This window comes from Anabrus simplex, chromosome 4 (assembly GCF_040414725.1).
Source record: "Anabrus simplex isolate iqAnaSimp1 chromosome 4, ASM4041472v1, whole genome shotgun sequence".
NCBI classification, from domain to species: Eukaryota; Metazoa; Arthropoda; class Insecta; order Orthoptera; family Tettigoniidae; genus Anabrus; species Anabrus simplex.
In genome coordinates this window covers 143,339,508-143,362,193 of record NC_090268.1, presented here as the reverse complement: position 1 = coordinate 143,362,193, position 22,686 = coordinate 143,339,508, and the positions used below count along the sequence as shown (strand labels likewise).

The window sequence follows — 22,686 nt, the reverse complement described above, 5'->3', positions numbered from 1 at the left end:
CCTAAAAGTCATGTTCACCATTGTCTTTTTAAATTTATAAATTTTCGAACGAAAATAGCCAGTAAAACGCAGAATACCTCCATAAGTTTATTAAAGAATAGTGTAGAATGTTTACGTGTACAATTTATAGCCTAGAAGTCATGTGTTCACTGCACGAAATTTGACGTTATCGCATATTGGACCCCCCTTCGCATTTTTTGACTGTAAAAGTGGAAAAAAAAAGGGGTCTAATACGCGAGTAAATATGGTATTATTGCAACTATCGCCTTATGCCTAAGTGATTACCATTCATATCAGCAAAATCAAATCCGTACGCACGACTAATTCAGTATCCACTACAATAAATCTCATCAGGACCTCTACATCGCATCAGTCAATAAAATGCATAATCCCAATGACACATTCATGACGACCCATATAACAATAATCATTTACATATTTTGACGACCCTATCACAATAAACCCTTCATCATATTACTCACAAGTCATGCTCACGAATTCTCATTTCATTAAGAAATATACTCAGGCACTTCACATTACAAAGACTGTACATCTTAACATCATTATTAACACCAAATAATCGCAACAACATCACAATTTCATTCGCAAACACTACGTTTAACATAAGAATACAATCGTAGATGATTCTAAATCACGCAACTGTTATTACCGACTCCTTCTAACATATATTTGAAACCATGAATTAAACTGAAATTTCTTCATAATGACACTATATTAACATGGGTATAATCCATGCCTAAATCTATCTGCAAAACATTTGCCTGCGACCGCTTAGATTCACACGACAGAGTGTACGATGTATCATAATTCAGGATCATTCATGCTACAACTTACAATATGGTATTCCTATCCATAGTAAGGCAATAATTGATGAGTCAAGATGGCGGCTAGAGGAGACGCGCAAGCTTAGTGCTGCTGCAGTTTGTGTTAAGTGGACATCTCCAGCCAGTAGTAGGAGGCAAAGCAAGCCCCTAATCGCTGAGCAACCAAGCCTAGGCTTGTTCGGCTCAGAGCTAGTAGGGAGGATTAAAACTTGGAAGTTGCAAGAAGTCCAAATAAAGGAAGAATACAAATAAGGATTCAACAGAGTTTGCCGAAGTGTGAAGTAACCAGCGTTAATGAAGAATGGAAGGCCTTCAAAGACACCTTTGTGGGAGAAGCCAAAAACCTATGTGGAGTTACAAGTTCAATCAAAAGAAAAAAGGAGACACCATGGTGGAATGATAGAGTGAAAACAGCGGTGAAAGAAAGAAACCAAATAAAGAAGGCATTGGACAAGGAGAAACAAAAACAGGGACAAGAACGAAATGAACAAGAAATACAAAGACTTCAAGGAGTATACAGGAACAAGAAACTTGCTGTAAAGAACATTGTAAGGGAAGAAAAAGAGAAGAAATGGAATGAGTTTGCAGACAAACTGGAAGAGGACAGTAGAGGAAATATGAAATTGCTATACAGAGTAGTGAAAAACAAGCGAAGGGATCAAGAGACCATAAAAGCAATAGAACGTGATGATGGAACTCTGGCACAAGAAGAGGGAGAAATTAAACAAGAACTCAAGATCTATTTCGAAAAGCTGCTGAATGGAGATACAGAAAACATAACAACGGATATAGGAGAGCCAAGTCGAGGAACCACAACTGAACCACCAATTACATGGCTTGAGGTTGAAAATGCGCTCAAGAGCATGAAGAAAGGAAAGGCAGTGGGCGTAGATGAACTAAGTGCAGATATACTGAAAGCAGCGGGAGTTCCAGGAATCCAATGGCTCTATAGACTGCTCAACAAGATATGGGAGGAAAATACTATTCCTGAGGACTGGAAGATGGGCATCATTGTACCTCTGTTCAAGAAAGGAAGCTGACGAAAATGTACTAATTACTGTGGTATCACACTACTGTCTCATGTCCTGAAAATATTGGAAAAAATAATAGAGACCAGAATCAGAGATATTGTTGAACCAATTTTGGAAGAAGAGCAGTATGGTTTCAGACCAGGAAGGTCAACTACAGACCTTATATTTGCAATTAGGATGCTAATGGAAAAATACTGGGAGAAGAACAAGCCTTTATTCCTAATATTTTTGGACATTGAGAAAGCATACGATAGTGTACCAAGGGAAAGAATTTGGCAATGCATGAAAGAACTTCAAGTGCGAGACAGCCTCATAGACAAAGTGAAAATGTTGTATAGTGGGAACAGAAGCTGTATTCAAGTAGGATGTGGTTTGTCGGACTGGTTTGAAACAAAGAGAGGAGTGCAGCAGGGCAGCTCATTGTCACCACTTCTATTTATTATTGTAATGGATGTAATAATGAAGTCTATTAAAAGGAAAGAACACGGAGATATCAAAGCCTTCACATTTGCAGATGATGTTGCGATCTGGAGTGACTCAGAAGATGAATTGGGAGAGAGAATACAAAGCTGGAATGAGGAGTTTAAGAAATATGGTTTAAACATCAGCAAGACCAAGACAGTGGTGATGAAAGTGTATGGGGAAGGAGCAGAATCAATAGTCATGTTAAATGAAGCTCAACTGGACAGCGTTCCAGTTTTCAAATACTTGGGTAGCGTTATATCAAATGACAACCTAGCAAAACATGAGGTGAACAATCGAATCAATAAGGCAGCACAATTTTACCACCAGGTAAGACACCTGCTGTGGGATGAGCAAATACCCATGAAAACAAAAATGACATTGTACAAGTCCTATTATACACCAATCCTTACATACAGTCTCGAAACCACAACACTGACCAATAGAGATAATTCCAAACTTCAGGCAGCTGAAATGAAATTCCTACGCACTATGATCCAGAAAACCAGGAAAGACAAGATTAGGAATGAGAAAATTAGAGAAGAAGTAGGAATAGACAATTCTCTCCTAAATAAGATTCAGATATCAAGAATGAAGTGGTTTGGTCACATGAAGAGGATGCCAGTAAACAGAACTGCAAGGAAGGAATTTGACAGAAAGGTAGAAGGAAGACGACCCGTGGGAAGGCCACGAAGGAAATGGATAGATTTAGTTAAGAGCGATGTAATGCTGAGAGGTCATGATTGGGACAAGTTGGTGGAGGAAGAATGGTACAAGGACAGGATGAGATGGAGGAGGCTCATATACCACACCCGGGAAACTGGAGATGGTTTAGGATGATGATGATGATGTGTGGTAATAATCAGAGTTGTGGCAATTTACGGTTCTCTGCATGGGTCTATTCGAGTTAAGGAATCGGTGTGTGCAAGTGAAAAAGTGAGTTCTCCTTTTGCATGGCTACTAGCTGAGAGAAACTACTACATTCCGGCGTTCTCTCTGACTGGACGCACCATTTTCCAGACTTATAGGCGCCTCCCTACTAGCTCTGAGCTGAACAAGCCTAGGCTTGGTTGCTGAGCGATTAGGGGCTTGCTTTGCCTCCTAGTACTGGCTGGAGATGTCCACTTAAACCCCGGTCCCACAACTTGTGAAATGAAAACAGACATAAACATCTATTGTCAGAATGTGCAAAGCCTAAACAATAAGTTGTCTAATTGTGAACTATCCCTGCCAGACTTAAGAGACGTTGACGTGATTGGACTTACTGAAACATGGCTCTCGTGGGCTAGTGACAGTGAACTACCACTCAATGCTAATTACAGCATATTCCGTCGTGATCGCGCTACTCTAGGTGGTGGGGTGATGCTAGCAGTGAACAGTGCGTTACCATGTAAACAAAGGACAGATCTCGAACGGAACTGCGAGTTAGTGTGGGTGGAGCTACTCTTTCCTCGACGCCCTGTACTTGTGGGATGTTACTACAGACCACCAAACAGCTCATTCTGTGACCAGTGCCTGGACTCCGTCATTGCAGCTCTCCCTCATGGTGAAGTAATTTTAATGGGTGACTTTAACCTGTCTATAAAGTGGTCTTCTCCAACTACCGGACAGTCAGCTAACAACTGTGACACATACTTTATAGACAATTTTATTAATGGCCTCGGACTGAAACAGTTTAATATGTACCCAACCCATGGACTAACACCCTGGACTTCATACTCTCCTCATTAGAACTTAAAACAATAACCCCAGGCAGAAACCTTTTCCTGTGCGACCACCAGTCTCTCGATGCTATATTCCTCCTTCCCCACCCCTCCGCAAAGCCACACATCAGGACATCCTACCACCCTACCTACATCTGGCGCCGTGCTGACTGGCCTGCAATGTGTCGTGCCTTGGAATGCCTTCCCTGGAGTCTGCTCGAAATAGCTGATATCGAATCGGCTCTTGACCTGCTGTAGGACTGGCTGCAAGCTGCAATTAAAGACTTTGTACCTGCACAGTGGGCTACTACCAGCAAATATCAACACTGGATATCACAAGAGACCAGACTGATACTATTTAATAAGAAGAGAGCTTGGCGCCTGTGGAAAGACTTCCCTAACCCACACACTCACAATACCTTAGTTAAAATCCGCCACCATGCGAGGGTTTATGGTCAGAAGAGACTACAAAACACACGTAGACACTGTCACTGAAAACGTCCGCAGCAATCCCAAGCGCTACTGGAGTCTCATCAACACACGGAGAAGGACGGAGCGGATTCCTGTCAGCGTGAACCACAACGATGCAACAGCAGACGGTGAATCGCAATGAACTGTTCAACAGGTATTTTTTCTCCAACTTCTCCCCTCCCTTACAAAACCAACCGCTCCCTCCCGTTGGTACAGCTTCAAACAGAACCCTATCAAGCATAACTACCGCATCAAGTGAAGTTCATAAACTTCTTCAAACTCTTCGTACAAACAAAGCTACCGGTGCCGACACTATAGATCCTTTCCCTAAAAAATACTGCCAGCACTCTTTGCGTCCCTCTCTCTAAATTATTTAACAGATGTTTTGCCGTGGGCTATTTTCCTATTACCTGGAAACTGGCAAATGTTGTTCCGCTTCTCAAATCAGGCAACAAATTTAATGTTTCATCTTACTGACCAATTTCTATTCTCCCCACACTATCCTTTATCTTTGAAAAAATTATGCACCAGCGTCTCCTCGCATTCACTTTGCCGTATATCTCAACCAAGCAGCATGGTTTTCTACCAGGTGGCTCTTGTCTAACAAACCTGGCCACTCTGCATTGCTTTACATCACACGCCATTGCAGCTAAATCACAGCTGGATATCTGCTACATAGACATTTCGAAAGCTTTCGATTCTGTAGACCATACTCTGTTGCTCCATAAAATCTCCGAACGATTTAATATACATGTAAGTCTTCTGACCCTTCTTGCTGGCTTCCTACATAACCGTTGGCAGAGAGTGGTAATATCAGGCACTTCATCCTCATGGTTACCAGTCACCTCCGGTGTCCCACAAGGCAGTACTCTTGGCCCCTTGCTGTTTTCTTTGTTTATGGACGATCTGCCATCCAAACTCAACGAAACAGCGAATACCGTACTCTTTGCTGACGACTGCAAGATATTTAGGGAGATCAGGAATCCAGCAGATGCAGCTCTGCTACAGTCCTCACTTAATGCCCTCTTGAACTGGTGCCGTACTTGGAAACTTGTCCCCAATCCACAAAAATGCAGCCACATGACCATAACACTATGTAAATCTCCTCTACCGACATCATATTACCTACTTTTTTTAGAAGTCATTAATCTCATATTTGGTCCATATTGACGACAGTGATTACATATAATCTTAAAAAATATTTGTTTAATGTCAACCTAGTCAATACTTACAATTTGTAATCATATTACCTACTCGACAAAGCCCATCACCGTGGTTACACAACAGCGTGACCTAGGTGTAATATTCAATACAAAATTACAATTTAAGAACCATATAGAAACATGTACAACCAAGGCTATGAAATTACTAGGCATTCTCTATCGCTTCACAGAAATTTCTGACCCCATTGCTCTTCGTCACTTCTTCCTCACGATCATTCAACGTCTCTTAAACTACTGCTCTCCGATTTGGACAACAGCCTCCCCCTCCAATACTAAGCAGTTAGACAGAGCAGTGTCCTTCTTTGTTGCAATTGTAAGGAACAGAAACCCCAAGCTCAGAAATCTGTCTACGCAGCAGGTATTAATGGCAATGAATATGTCACCGCTGCACATCAGGCGACAGGTAGCTGACCTGAGTTTCCTTCTCGGGATCTTAAATGGGCATTACTGCTCGGAACATCTTGTCTCATTCGTTTTTCCGTGTTCCTTCCTGCTCCACCAAAACCAAAGACCTTCTCCACATTCCCCACACTCAGCACTCAATACTTCAACGATCTTTCCTTATCCGCCTCCCAGCACTCTTTAACAATATTAATAGGAGACAAGAGCTTGATATAGCATCAATTAAAAGTGTATTCGAGAGGTGTGTAAATAGTATCTTAAAGATAAGTTGATGTGAAGGGATTATACCGCCATCTTGACCTTCGACGACTTGGCTATGAACATGGACATTCTCTTGGTTTTCAATTTGGACAGTTGTTATTAGTAGGCTGTGTGCCTCATCTTGTTATATTTTGTTATGTTTGTTATATTTTATTATGAAAGTTTACGTTTGTTAAATAGTCTGTTGACAGTGCAAGTGAAATTTGCTCAGTGTAGCTGTATCTTGTGCTTCGTGAATAAATAAATAAATGAAATGGTTGCCTTGAAGTTGTGTGATTTAGCATGTCACAATTCTGACATTTAAAACAACATACTACTCTACTTAAAAGCAGCTACATAGCGGGATAATGAAACATCGACTTAGAGAACTTGCCATTTGTTGGCTTCATGATGAAGACACCTCTCGTCTCCAGTATTGAGACTTTAACCATTGGTGTCCATCCCAGCTCTCCTTGGGTCTTTTGAGACTATTATATCATTTTAGCGTGACATGCTGGGATTCATAATCATTTCATAATCATCTCCAATATTCCTTGGTCTCATGATACCTGAAACTCATAATAAACTATTAGAGTAGAGTTACATGCATTAACGTTATTCACAATATTCTTGTACAACACTTGCCTTATTATTCAAGAGAACTAGACATGTCTCTTGTTTCTTTTACAAAAGTTATTTCTCATTACAATTAACAATTGACAATTTTGTATTACAGTCTAGCTTCTCGTCTAATATCTTTCCGATACGTGTGCAACACGTCTGATACCCTCTAAGTTTCCAACAGAATTGTAAACTTCTCTTATTTTGAAACAAAATCTAATACCAGGTTACAATAATAACGGACAGTTTGCTTTTAAAAGACTTCTCCATATTTCCTAGCTTTCCATCTGATTTTGACAATTAAACACCTCACTTCTTAATATGGAGTACTCTTACATAATCGTTTATGTCGGCAAAGGAATTCATTCAATAATCTGTCATATAATATTTCGGTTATCAATCGACAGTTTCATCACCAATCTCGATTATCAAATCGTATTGGACTAGATAGGCAAGGTATGGCCATCATATACAGATTGAACTTAGCCCATTTAATTCAAGTCATTCCATGGCTTCCTATACATTTCTATCATTGATATTCTCACCATGTAGTTACATTTATTAAACTTTTACTTGAGGAAACTGCGATATTTACTTAATTCTGTATTATGTGCCATGACATTATTATTACCCACCGTAACTTAACGAGATACCACAGGGTTCATAGCTTATCATTTTTGCCGATTCCTTCAATCCGTTGCCTGTTGTTCATTTAATCGAGCGAGTTATTTTGGTTTCTGGTACACTTGGACGAATAGTGATCGGACATATGATTTCACTGATTTTTATTTTCACCATAAGCTTCCAATGTCTTCACCGATTCCAATCCAACATTCATTGGAAGGTTATATTCCTCCCTTACTCAAATATGAAATTTCGTATGACAGGAGAAATTTCATACTTATGCATAGCCTAGTAATAACCTTTTCTTTCAATGAAATAGGCTTTTACCATGTCTCGTATAATTGAAAATAACTCGCGATTAATCATCAGCACATGTCTTACAATTATGTGCACAGTTATCTTGAAATACAGTCTGCTATCCTGCCTTTCGATCTTACGTAGATTTTTACATTACTCACTATCTAGTTCGTCCGTTGACATGTAATCATCCCATACATCATCATCTCCTTCATTCATTATGAGATTGATCTCCTCCTCATTGACAATAGGAATATTATACTGTTTCAGATTAGAAGCATTGAAAATAGAGACATTACTGGAGTCTAAGCTCTGTATCTTGTATGCGTTATTATCTAGTACTTCATTAATTTTGAATGGCCCGATGTAAAGATGAGCGAACTTAGAATAATAAAATTTTGCTGTAGGACATGATATAGCCGGTTTCCTTACAAGAACGTAAGTTCCAACCTCCAAAGGTTTCTGGAATCTCTTGTGCCTTAGCTTCTTGAGTCGTCTTTCGGCCTGCTTTCTCATGCACGCTTGGGCTTGTTTTATGTTTTCCTCAACATGAGGTCTCTCCTCAATTGGTCTACCGATGATGTCATTCCATGGACGCTTCAGATGTTCATTCATATGAATAACACTTGGAATGTTGCCAATGGATTCATGCCACGTGAAATTCATACCATCAGCTATCGTTGTTAAACATGAGGTCCACGTCCAGTGACGTTCATGACAGAAAATTCGGCAATATTTTGCTATTTCTTTTATGACTCACTAAGCCGCATTAGACTCTGGATGTCTTATAGAGAACCAACACAAAACGGTTTACGCGTTTACCTATGGGTAAACCTCCATACAAGTCCATTGCTTACACCTCTTTAGGGCCATCTGGTATCACAGGTATTGGTGGTTGATACAATAAAATAGCATTGACATGTGTCACAAGTCTTAACTATCCTGCTTATAATCCTCCGGAATCCAGTCCATGTAAATGTTTCTCGTATTGTAGCCACTAATTTGTCCAATCCACCATGACCAATCATTCTGTGTATATACCAGATGTCAGCATCTTAATTTACGTGGTACTACCACTCTTAGAAGCATTGAAAATAGAAACAGTACTAGAGTCTAAGCTCTGTATCTTGTATTCGTTATTATCTAGTATTTGATTAATTTTGAATGGCCCGATGTAAAGATGAGTGAACTTAGAATAAAATTTCGCTGTAGGACATGATATACATGAGTACGAATCCTCTATTTGATAACACTACTCTATGTCAATACTGGGATTTTGTGTGATAGATTTCAAAGCACAGTCCTCGCAAAGCCCTGGTTGTCCTGGGCAGTTTTTGCAGTGATACTTGGTGTCCTCCTCTGTCCCTTCTTTGTGCATGTTACACATTTCTTCCTACTGATGGATCTATATGTAGTTCAATTGTTTTCAGCCAGAAAATGTTATCCTGTAAGTTGTCACGTTCGAGTCCATTAGATGGTCTGCCTGATTTTATCCCAACATTCCTGCCCAAGTATTTGGCAATCATTTGATCTACCAATGTCATTCTGAAATGCCAGTGTGTCGCTTTGAATCCTGCTCTATGATGCATAATGTAGCCTTTTAGTATCGACACATTGATGAAGTAATACCAGTATAAATGGTCCGGTATCGGACATTATAAATTTTCCAGTTAACTCATTCCAGGTGTCCAGTGTTTCGCCCCAGTGTCCTAGTGCCGGTGGCTCCAAGTAGCCTATGCAGTGGCCTCTACGGTATGCACTAGCCATGCGTCTTGGTGGGTGTGCTATTTACCAACTGATGAGCCCAACTTAGCACACTGGGGCAAAACGCAGGCAACCAGGAATGAGATAGCTGGAAAATTTATAATGTCCAATAATGGACCATTTATAATGGTATTTTCCTATTATAAATTTACTCATTTGGGACAAATATTTCAGGTTTCCTATGGGAACCAACATCGACATCACATTGGTGAAGTGTCGGAGACTCTTTTTGTACCAAACTTTAGTTTGTTTCTTTGCCGAAAGGAATGCCTCTAAAACTTGATCCTAAAGATCTTCCCCATTCATAAATTTCTTGTGCCCAATGATACAATTCACATGCCTTCATACAGTTGTGCGTGTGTCCCTGGTGATGTAGTTAACATTGCAACCTCTTGCTTGTCCATTTATTTCAACGCTATCAATTTGCCTTTTTGAGTACTTACTGTATCACCCCTTTTCAATTTTTTCTTCAATTTCTGTGGTATATTCATTCTTGAAACTGTTACAGTTTCCCACATAATCAGCACCACTATCTTCACTGGAAGTTATAGTGAATTCATCCTGTATATCATTGTCACACACTGAATTACTTTCATTGCCACCATTAATGAGTAAATTAGCTATTTCTGCATCTCCTATAACTCCACCAGGACCTGCCAGGTTTAAAAACTTGCAGCTCTGTACTGCAAACATGTGTGTAGAGTTCTAATAAATAAATGATTGTCAAGATATGCAACTTCTCTTGGCAATAATAGTTAGCTCTGGTTGTAGCCAAAAGCTGCCTCTCCTGTCAGCTTGTGACAAAGCAAATAACTCTTACAATATCCACATAGGGTGTTTCAGATGCCACGGTATACCACTGCACCATACATGCTGTGACCGTAGCAGACCTGTGAGAGCACCGTGCGCTGCGCATGCAGGGTGAGGTTAAAGCAGCATGATAGTAGTAATATGCTTGAGTTTTGCATTGAAGCATGGTCCGCCAAAACTTCACCTGCTACAGTTCTGTTACCAAAGGTCATGCTTCAAAATTCTCCAGAATTACTAAAACACGTGACATTTTTATTTAACATAGAGAATATTTTATTTCTTACCATTCTAAACCCCTGGAAGATTTTTTGTGATCAAATTGAACTGCTCAGGAAAGTTGGTGTTCCAGTGGGTGAGAACTGCAATAACTGAACTGCCGGTTTGTTAGGTCATCAGCCTGAAAGCTGGTTGGATCCTCATATACCAAAAACCAGCGGTTATGCAGTTTTAGGGAAACCACAACAAGTGACTGGGGTGCCAAAATGAGGTGTATTAGGCAGGATGAGGAGTGTAGTAGTTTACCACTGGACCAGAAAGTGCTATTGCAGCATGACCCTGCTCTATGAACAGCACCTTCCATAACATTCTGATGTACCAGTTATGCTCCGAATGTCATTACTCAGCACCACCCATACTTCGGCAGCTTCCGCACTGTCATAGTCATCAGTGAGACTGAAAATGAAATGGCGTATGGCTTTTAGTGCCGGGAGTGTCCGAGGATAAGTTCGGCTCGCCAGATGCAGGTCTTTTGATTTGACGCCGGTAGGCGACCTGCGCGTCGTGATGAGGGTGAAATGATGATGAAGACGACACATACACCCAGCCCCCGTGCCAGCGAAATTAACCAATTAAGGTTAAAATTCCTGACCCTGCCGGGAATCGAACCCGGGACCCCTGTGACCAAAGGCCAGCACGCTAACCATTTAGCCATGGAGCATCAGTGACACTAATAACTGTTTGTATGTTTTATATTTGAAAATATTCAGCAAAAAGTTGTTAGCAGTATTTTACAATCAACGTGATGATTCTTGCTCCGATATTGGAGAATGTGATAAAAATATAAGTACATTATTCAGATTTTGCAGGCAGTCATCAAAAAGACTGGAAGAAATTTCAACTGCAGCCTGCTGCTTTGGAAATGAAACCACTTAAAGTGAAAGATATAAACTCATTGAGGTGGGTTGTCAATAAAAGGACCATAGAAGCTTTATTGATTAGTTGGCCAGCTGAAATCGAGAATGTGTCAAATTTTAACACAGCAGATGGGCTGAATGCAAAGGAACTACAGTATTAAAATTCTAATATAATTTTTCAGTTATTGGAAATCATACAGTTTCAAGCTAATTCATTCTTGGTTGCCAGCATTTCGCACCAGTATGCCAATTTGGGCTCATCAGTTGGTAATTACCAAGATGCATGGCTAGTACATGTACTGGAGGCCACTGCACAAACTACTAAAATCCTTATTGGCTTACAGATTTGTAAAATTTCTTCATATTTTACTTTATATTTTGAATGTTATCGAACCACTTTCAGAAGTATTTAAAAAATGGAACATTTTTATTTAGTGCAGTAGAATGCAACTTTGAAGCTGAATAAAAGGTTAAGAACTCTGGGTCCAAAGGAATCTGAAAATAACTTGAGAACTTTGAGAAGATGGTGAAAAATTGTACAGAGTGGCTCTTCAGAATTCAGATAGAGGGGAGGCATTTTCTGAACAGATCATAAAAACATGAGTAACAATGGAAAATATATCGTAAGAAAAGGTTTACTGATACTAGTACTCCTTTGTTAGGTGTGGAAGTTTCTGACATGGCTAAATGACCAGCTGACCGGTATTTAGTTGAAGCTGAAAAAAACCCCATTTAAATTGGCAGAATACTTCAAAGATTCTCTTTCAAAATTCCGTGGCTTGATGAATGGTTTTGAGTTATAAGAAATGTGCAAAGACTTGCCATTCAAAATGCTGTGTAAACATGTTACAAGTCAGTCTGAGTGTTTCAAGTTTTCTGGTGTGGTGTTGTCAACTATTGCAGTGGTGGCAGTGTCTATAGCTATGTGTAACTCTCAAGTAAAATCTACCCATAGAAGCACATTACTCCTGGAAGCAACAAATAATTTTAATAGACCATCTGTCACCACCTTCAACCCGACAAAACCCGTTCAAAACTAGTTTCTTAGGAAATCACGCTGGCCTCGCTATAAGCAGTAAATCAGGTAAGGAAAGTGGATCTGTAGATTTTCTGACGGACCTCTAAATAATCTGTTAAGGTATGATTTAGGCAGAGATTGTAATAGGTCAGCCTTATCTTTTATTGCACAGGCATTTCTGGTGCTGATTTCTTTAGTATCATCATCTTCAGTTCTCGTTTCCAGCTTTCTGGGTTGGGTTGTGAATCAAAGACCTTCATCGCTGCCTGTCTTTCCACCACATGTGACATAAAGTAACTTGAAATATTATGTAACTAGCAGATATCTAGGTTATGATAGCCGGGCGGTCAGTGAAAATAGCTGGGCCCATTAGAAAGGTCGTAAGGAGAACACTGAATCCTTCTCCCTCTACTTCTGAGCTTGTGCCTGTTCACATGACCCTTCTTATTTTCTTGGATGAAACTGATGCATCGAATTATAGCATTTCTGGGTTTTTTCTGTGTTGTTCTAATGTGCTGTGTGTTCTTCTGTAAGTGCTTTGCTATTTTCCTTATTCATATTACAGTGACCATATTAATACAGTGTGGCCATGTCCGTGAGGCTGCCATATTCTTCCCAACCACTCAAACAGCTGATTGTATCAAGGCAAGGATAGGGGTAGAGAAAGAGAAGAAAGTATGCATTAATTAAAAAAGAAACATATTGAGTCTCATAATGTTAGTTTCTATTACATATATATTGCTTAAAAAAGTAACCAGGAAAATTGACACTAGCAGTATATACCGGTACATATGTTATAAGAGAAAATGTTTTATTTACAATAGATGACAACGCTAGTTCACAAGTTATTCAATGCCAGACAACGCTGAATGGAAAGAATTCTCTTGGTCATACAGCTTTCTTAATTGTGAGGTGATGACTTGGATGATTCGCAGAGATTGTAATAGGTCAGCCTTATCTTTTATTGCACAGGCATTTCTGGTGCTGATTTCTTTAGTATCATCATCTTCAGTTCTCGTTTCCAGCTTTCTGGGTTGGGTTGTGAATCAAAGACCTTCATCGCTGCCTGTCTTTCCACCACTCTTCTCCTTTTTTAAGTACATCTTGTGGTTTTCATCCCCTCTCCTCTATCCACTCCAACACTGAATCTGTCCATCACTTTTAGGGTCTTCCTCGTGGTCTCTTTCCTGTTAATTTCTCCGGAAAAGCTTTTTTTTTTTTTTTGGCACACTTTCTTCTCCCATTCTCATCATATGCCCATATCACTTTAGCTTTGTTGTTACTATCTTGTCTTGAAGTTTCAAGATTCCTGTCTTTTTCCTTACATCTTCCTTTCGAATTCTATCTTTTCTGGTCTTGCCCTCGATGCCTCTCATTTTGTTGTAGTCCACGAACCAGCTGCATAAGTTAGTATGGGTTCATAATAGGTTGAAAATAATACTTTCTTACATTTTTTCGGGAAGTTTTGGTTCCACAAAATACCCCTTACACTCTGGTAGAAGCTGTTTGCTTGTTGTATTCTTTTCCCAATTACTTCGGTTATCTTTCCATCTTCTGTGATCACACTTCCTCTGTACTTGAAACTTTTAACCATTTCCAGAATTTTCCCATTTAGTTTTATCTTTCCTCTTCCTTCCTACCTTCCTTCTTTCCTTCCTTTTTCTGTGTCATCACTATTGTTTTACTTTTCTCTGTACTTATTTTCATCCCAAATTTTTCTATCTCTTAATTCCATACAACTACTTGTTTTTGCACCTTCATTTCATCCTCACCCCATATCACTATATCATCTGTAAACAACATGGCTTTTGTTGCCTGCCTTCCCAGTCTCTTTTTAATGTTCTTATGAATTTCATCCATGGCTATGATGAATGGTATGGGGGATATTATACTTCCCTGCCAGAGACCAGTTTCAATATCAAACCATTTTGTTTTTTCTATACTAGGCTTCACACTACTAACAATTTTTGTACATAGCTTTTATTATTTGCACTTCCACTCTGTTAAGTTGTTTTTTTCTTAATATGTCCCATACCACCTGTCTGGGCACACTGTCGTAAGCTTTCTCAATATCAATAAATGTCATCACCCTGTCTTGTCCAAACTCCCATCTTTTCTCAATCATATGTCTTAATGGAAAGACCAGGTCGAATGTTGATCTGTCTTTCCTAAAACCATACTTTTCTTCATCCATTTCTCCCTCTAGCTTCCTTCTCAGTCTTCCTTCCAGTACTCTCTCAAAGATCTTAGCTACACGGGCAATAAGGGTGATCCCTCTGTAGTTATAACATTCCTTTTTATCACCTTTTTTAAATATCGGGATAATTAAACCCTTTCCCCACTCTTCTGGGATTTCCCTCTTCCTCCAGATTATTTTAAATAATCTATACAGCCACTGTATCCCTATTATCCTGCTGCTTTTATAATTTCCATAGTTACGTCATCCACTCCTGCTTTAACGCTCTTCATCTTTTGTATGGCTTCGTCAATATCTAACATCGATATTTCCTTTTCTTTTTCTTCTTCTTTCCCCATTGTTTCTTCTTGCTCCTTCTCATCTACCAGTTCACTGTATTTAATATTTAGTAATTCTGAGAAGTATTCTTCCCATCTTTTTAGTATGTCATCTCTTTTCATCAATATCTGCCCTGTTTCAGTTTTTACAAATTTTGTATCTTCCCTATTTTTAAACTATTCTTCACCAAACCATACAAAACCTTTTTACTTCACTTTATATCCTCCTATAAATTTTCTGTGAATCTTTTCCAGCTCTTTTGTTTTCTTTCTTGTACTATTTTCTTGCATATCTTTTTGGCTTCTTTTATATTTCTGCCAATTCTCTGTACTATTCCTCCAAGCCATTTGTTTCTGTTTAACTGCTTCCTTTACCCTGCTGTTGGACCAAGGAGTCTCCTTTTCCTTTTTCCTCCCTGATAGTCCCCCACAGGTGTTTACTGCACACTTTAGAAAACCATTTCTGAAACATGTACATTCCTCTTCCACGCGGTTCACGTCATCTTTGGAAATTTCTCTTTTAACTTCCGTCCCTTTATTTTTCTTTCCCCTTTTTCTATTAACTTCATTATTTTACCAGATCTTAATATGGCTCCCACCACTTTATCGTTTCCTTCAAAATCTTCTCTTGGCATTGCTGTCACATCGTCGAGTTGTCTACGCTTCTCGTTCTCCACCAGAATAAGATCAATCATTGTCTTTCTATCTCCCCAACCATATCTAGTCATTTTTTGTAAGTTATGTTTTCTAAACCACTCATTGCCAACAATCAATCCATTCCTTCTACAAAAATCTATTACCAAATCTCCTTCTTCATCTTGGTTTGCATAACTATAGGGGCCAATTATCTCTTCTTTTTTCTGTCTGTTCGAACATGTGCATTCATGTCTCCCATTATTATAACCTCTTTGTCTTCAATACAACTTTCCAGTTCTTCTAGAAACTCTTCTAAACATTCATCCCCATTGGGGTGCATAAACCTGTATAAAATCCTTGATTCCACTCTCAAGTCCAGGTTTAACTTTTAATTATCCTGTCACTGATCTGGTCAATTTTGTCCACATATTTCACTAAGTCTTCTCTCGATATAACAGCAGCACCATAATTTTCTCACTCATTCCCATCATTGCTTTGTCTTTCTTCTCCATGTACTCTATCAGTTCTTCTACCTTGCCATTCAAAGTTATAACATTGATGGTACCGATTCTGGTAATGTCTGGTAGCCCACTTCTCACAATTCCCGCAGAGCACCGGGAACTGCGCGTCACTTCAGGGGGGCTCCCTAGCATTTTCAGAGTCCTCTATTCACTTTCACTAATTTTATAGGTTGTTTGTACGATTGGTTCGCCACTCCCAAAGGCATTTTATTACCTTCTGTCAGGTTCAAATTAGGCGGTCCCCAACATGGAGTTAGATGCCTTTTGTAGCCGCTCCTCTGGAGTATTAACGCTATGGGTTTGCGTCTTCCGCCATCTCCACCGTACCGAAGTCCATCTTCTCTGCCATATATGCCGTGGAGGTCTTCACTCATAACCCAGGGCAAGAGTGCTCCATATTTATGATCCCTGGAGAGAGCGTGTCCCAGTATTGGAATGTTTGTAGTTGACACTGAGGTGTGTGATTAAAGGGAAATTTAAGATAAAAGTGATCTATGACGTGTTAGAGGTGATCATACAAAAGGAAATTTCAAATTGTTGGAGGTGATAAATTCTCCCAGTGAGTGAGTGAGTACGCAATGTTATTAACTATTTGCATGTACAGTACATACCATTTTGAGTTATGCAGTCAAAGTTAAGCAGGTACAATGGACAACATTTGCCACATTATTTTGTGTCTTCCACATTAATATATTTATTTATTATTTATTTTATGCCTTTGTATGTGGCAAAGTTAGGGCTCACGGCCCTCTCTTACACTTAACCACAACATACAGTACATAGTTACATGATTAGGAAAAATACCATTGTTAATATTCTCTAGAAACTACTTAAATAAATGGAGTAATAGGTGTTATAAGTCATATATATGGGGTTGGTCAGGAGAATTCTGGTCACCTTAGTGTATCAGACAATTTAAATTACAGGCGTGTGTGCTGCCACAGATTTGCCAATTTTTTTCCTAATTACACTGTACCTCGTTAAGAATGTGATCGATGAATCATTGTACATACTGGAATTCCAGAAAATGTGTTGTTGTTGTTCTTCTTCTTCTTGTATGACTGCATAGGATCACTTTAGACAGTCCATCGTTCAGGACTTAAATAATCAAACATGTACTTCACGTATGATACTATATCCCAACCCATTGTCTTTAGTATATCCCCCGAGATCTTATCAATTCCAGGTGCTTTTCTAGTTTTCAACTTTTGTATCTTATTGTAGATGTCGTCATTATCATAGGTAAATTTTAACACTTATTTAGTATTAGTCACCTCTTCACTATAGAGACCAAAAACTTTGTCGATAGACTTGCTTTGTGACTTCAGTGTATCAATATAGTTAGAAAACAATTCTTCAATTTCTAATACAAACTGAAACGTAAGCTCTCATTGAAACATTTAATTTGCGTTAACTTCTCATAAGGTAAGCCAGACGGCTATAAACTACCTAAACTCTAATCTTTTTAAACATTCCTCACACTGCCTGGAATTCTGCTTAATGTTCGTAATGAAAAATAAAATAAAATGAAATGGCGTATGGCTTTCAGTGCCCGGAGTGTCCGAGGACAAGTTCGGCTTACCAGATGCAGTTTTTTTATGTGATGCCCGTAGGCGACCTGCGCGTCGCGATGATGAAGACGACATAGTACACCCAGCCCCTATGCTAGAGAAATTAACCAATTATGGTTAAAATTTCCGACCCTGCCGGGAATCAAATCACCCAACCAACATTACAGAGAATTCTTTTCACTAAGGGTCCAGCTTAGGCATTTTGCTGAAATGTTGAGGTATATCAGGTTCCTGCACTTTCTGCTGAGAGAAGTTGTTTAGCACATTTTATTTAGCTTATGGCCCATACAATCAAGTTGAGTACAGAAATAAATTATATACATATTTACATACAAGAAAAGAATGAACAAGAAAAGACTACTTACAACTGAATGTCAAGATCATTGATCCACTTTGCTGCCTGTGTATGCCTGCATTTCACACTTTCTGACAATATGGTGTATGGTTTGTCATGCAGCTCCGCAGTCACACGCGGGTGTTGGCAACTTGTTCCATTTAAACAACATGTCTCTGCATCTGCCATGGCCTGTTCTTATTCTGTTCAGAGCAGACCATGTTGTACGTGGTAGCTGGAATCCATTTGGAAGTTTGGCATTCGAGAACATACTGTGCAGGTGGATCTCCATTGCTGCTCCCCACTGTCTTTTCCACTCTGTAGTTGGGTTGTAGCCTCTAGCAACCATGTCTAAGGCGTAATGTAAAGTTGGATGGCGTGAACGTAATCTGTTTTGGTGTATAGTTCGTAGATCTTCGTGTACAGGTAGATTTGGGTTCCGTAAGATTTTATTAAATTCCTTGATGAGAGCGGTGGATCTGCGTAAATCAGATGGCATTATTCCAGATAAAAGCGGGAGCCAATGAGATAGTGTAGATTGAATTGTGCCTGTTATTATGCGCATGGTGGAATTCAGTTCAGTATCAATAAGTCTTGTGTGATGATTGTTCATCCATACTGGAGCACAGTACTCAGCACTTGAATACACCAAGCCTAAAGCTGAAGACCATAACACACTTGCCAAACAGCCCCTGGTAGTTCCACAAAGCTTATGAATGATGATGTTACGTGTTTTCAGTTTCTGTGCAGTGTTCAGCAGATGTTGCTTGTAGGTTAGTGTTCAATCCAAGGTTACTTCAAGATATTTCGGGTTCCAGTTGTGGTGAAGTATCCTCCCACAGAAAGTCACGTTCAATTTAGTATTTGCTAAGTGATTGTTTACATGGAAACAAGATACCTCTGTTTTATTGGTGCTGGGCTTGAGTCTCCAGTCCCTGCAGTTTTTCAAAATGGACAAATCCCTTGTTAACATCTCTTCAGTTTTCTCCAGTTCTTTGCGTTGCACAGCTAATGCTATATCATCAGCGTAGCAGAATTTCCGTGATGTATCTTCAGGAAGATATATATAAGCTGAACAAGAGTGGTAATAGGACTGAACCTTGAGACAAACCATTTTTAAGCTTCCTCTCCTTGCTCACATTGTTCCCGATGATAACCTGAAGCCTCCTATCGCTCAGCATATTGTTAATAAGTTTTGCTGTCTTTCTGCATGGTATGACCCGGAGAAGTTTATAGACCATACCTTCCCTTCACACGGTATCAAATGCAGCAGTGAGATCGTCAAAAGCAACAGATGTTTTCGATTTTCTTTGGAACCTCATTTCTATGAATGTTGTAAGTGCCAAAACTTGATCACAACAGCTGCGATCTGGTCTCAAGCCTGCCTGATTCATGGGAATGTGCTGTAAAATGGCACTGCTTATTCTGTTAAATATGAGTTTTTCAAAAAGTTTGTAGCAACAGCTAAGGAGAGCTGTCGGGCGATAATTTTCTGGCTTGTAGTTGGGTTTGCCAGGTTTTAATATTGCAATTATCTTAGCCTTTTTGAACTCCAATGGCAAGTGTCCAGTTAGTAAAATGTCTGTAAAAAATGTTGCCACCATTTCTTTGCATTTTGTCCCAGATTGATCAAGAACTCAGGATGAATTCCATCGAAGCCAGGAGCTTTAAATAGTTTTAGATCTTTCAGTGCTGTATCAGTCTCGGATACTGCGAAGGGATTTGCATATTCTGAAGACTGAGATGCTGTTGACTTCAAGACTTGAAGTTGTCGTCTAATATATTTGGTGTGTTTCTTGTCACCTTGAACTCGTGACGTTGCAGTGATGTGAGAGGCAATTTGATCTGATGTAACTTCAGCCTGTTCTCTGCATACTGGTGAGCTTCCTGCTAATTTTCTGAGAAGACTCCAAGCTTCTCTACTAGAGCGAGTAAAATCTATCCTCTCAACTGTTTCTATCCACTTATGCCTTCGAGATTATTCCAGACTGGACAGAAGCTCGGTTGCTGTGTTAGGATCTCCAGATCATTGAAAGTCATGATGTAGTGCTTCATTTCCTTCATTCCATCCAGGGATATATTCTTTGTGGTAACCTCTTGGAATGAACTTCTTAGTTGTTCCTATAATTGCACCAGCAAAACGTCAATAGTTGTTACATTTAGGAGGAATCCATCGGATGCACTTATCAAGTTCTGCTGTGAAATTGGTCCAGTCAGCTTTACGAAAATTCCAGCGAGAATGTGGTGTTGATCTAATTACAGGGATTGTGATACCAATTTCAATTAGGATGGGCTTATGTTGGCTATATTGAAATTCACCAATCACTTTTCTCGTGATGTTTTCAGGAAAACCACTTTCATTAGAGCTTACAAAACACAGATCTGGATTTGTATCTTTGTTCCATGCAGCTGATCTAAATGTGCCCTTGTCTTTAGCATCAAAAATTAAATGGAGGTCATTTTCCTCTGCCCATTTTACGAGCATTCTACCATTTTCCAGAGTCCATGGTGACTTAAAATCCCCAACATAAATTGCAGGATGCTTTGCAATATGTAAGACATGTTCAGGCCAAGGAATGTTAGGTGGTTTATAGACATTTGTTATAGTATTGCCATGTAACTGTGTGACAACTGTATTTATATTTCTATCCGTATTTTCAGAAATAAGCATAGTTTCATTTATGTTGTTGCGGATGTAGGTGGCTATTCCATACACATCGTGATATGTCACTCCAAGAGCAGTATAACCAGGGATACAACCTCTGCTTCAAAACTGATCTGCATTAGAAACATGCGTTTCCTGAATGGCGACAATATCAATATTGTTGTCCAATAAAAGTTTAGATAGATAGTCACACTTTGCTTTGCTGATACTTTTCGACATTTAGTTGGAGGAGTCGAATGGTTGGTCCAATGTTTCTTGTTAGGGAGCTCTTAAAAGAGCTGTTGTGACATGTTTGATATGTCATTGTATGTAATTGCCAGGAGATCGCAGTGATAGACTGGCTGCCAAATATATTGTTGCTCGCTTAGCACCACCCAGGGGTCACGTGTAGGGTATTTTGAGGTTAAACCTACGGATGTAAGCAACATCAACCCCCCTGTTTAGCACAATACCTTCATGATAAATCCTTTCTCCGGCCTTTTGGTACAGTGACTGCATATCAGTCGGCATTTTCATCTATTCTCTGAACTACAAGCTCTAAAACAATGTGTTGACAATACAGTACTAGGGAGGAATATGGCAGATCAAGCGCAGCTCCAGGTGTGGCCAATCAAAAACCAAGCCAACTTGGCTGCACTGGATCAATATGGTCACTGTAATTCAGATTATCTTAATATCAGTATATTTTTTATGTTCATGTTTATTTTTTACTTTTACAGTGCATTTAGAATTCGCTTATGAACAAGATCTATGCCATGATGGTGATAAGAAGAATGCTCAATATTCAGTGTACAAAAAGACACAAATCTAATTTACCCAACATGATATTAAGTACAAGGCCAGTCTTGTAGTTATGTAAGTAACCATTTCATCCTGACTCAGTTTATATTCGACAACACTAATTGAGCATAAAAGTGCTTCCACTTGTGTTTATTTACACGATTAGATTACAGTATCAGTAAATTTGCGGTAAGCAGTTAAATGTGTAATAATAATGTCATAGTTACCTGTCTTTTAATTTCTGCCAGAATCAAGTGACAATATTTCAGATTATTCATTTTGTATCATTGAGGTGTTGAAACTGCACTATCATTTTTTACTTATTTGTATGTATGTAAGTACGTATGTCTACCCCCTTAGTCCTGGTTCCTGATATGGGACTGGGGATGAGGTAAGATATAATTATATGGCAGGTTTTTATGGCCTGATGCCTTTTCTGACGCTAACCTCAGTTGAGGGGCTAAAGATGAAATCAGTGATGCTGAATGAAATTGGGTAAGGAGGTACAATGATTTGGCTGTGTCCTATGAATAGAAACTGTCCCAGCATTTGTCTGGAATTGAAAATGGGAAACCACAGAAAATCATTCTTAGGACAGCTGACAGTGGGGCTCAAACTACCTCGTCTCCCAAATGCAGATCTTGGCTATATAGCCATGGCCACACCTCCCAGTATAATTTTTTCTCTCTTTTTATTTTCTCATATGAAGCAAGCCTATGTTCCTAAGTTATTTTTGCCTTTGAACCATCATTATGTACATGTGTATCCACAGCCTGTTTCCAGTCATTCGACCAGGTCAGGAATGGAATGAATGAAGTCCCCATCGAGTGGCGAGGATAGGAATTGTGCCATACGCCGAAGCCTGTTGCTCTCCTCTGAGGCAATGATTCATGACGGACGGATGAAATGTTAATGGAGAGTGTTGCTGGAATGAAAGATGACGGGGAAAATCGGAGACTACTCGGAGAAAAACCTGTCCCACCTCCACTTTGTCGAGCACAAATCTCACAATAAGTGACTG

General features: G+C 39.4%; 1 protein-coding gene across 1 annotated transcript in view; it reads left to right on the top strand.

The window, feature by feature from the left end:
- Positions 1–22,392, top strand: part of LOC136872512 (calcium and integrin-binding protein 1) — a 54,677-nt gene extending 32,285 nt beyond the window's left edge. The window contains exon 5 of the mRNA XM_067146326.2: positions 21,605–22,392. Coding sequence (XP_067002427.1) covers positions 21,605–21,626 — 22 coding nt within the window. The 3' untranslated portion in view covers positions 21,627–22,392. The remainder of the gene's footprint in view (positions 1–21,604) is intronic.
- Positions 22,393–22,686: the final 294 nt, after the last annotated feature.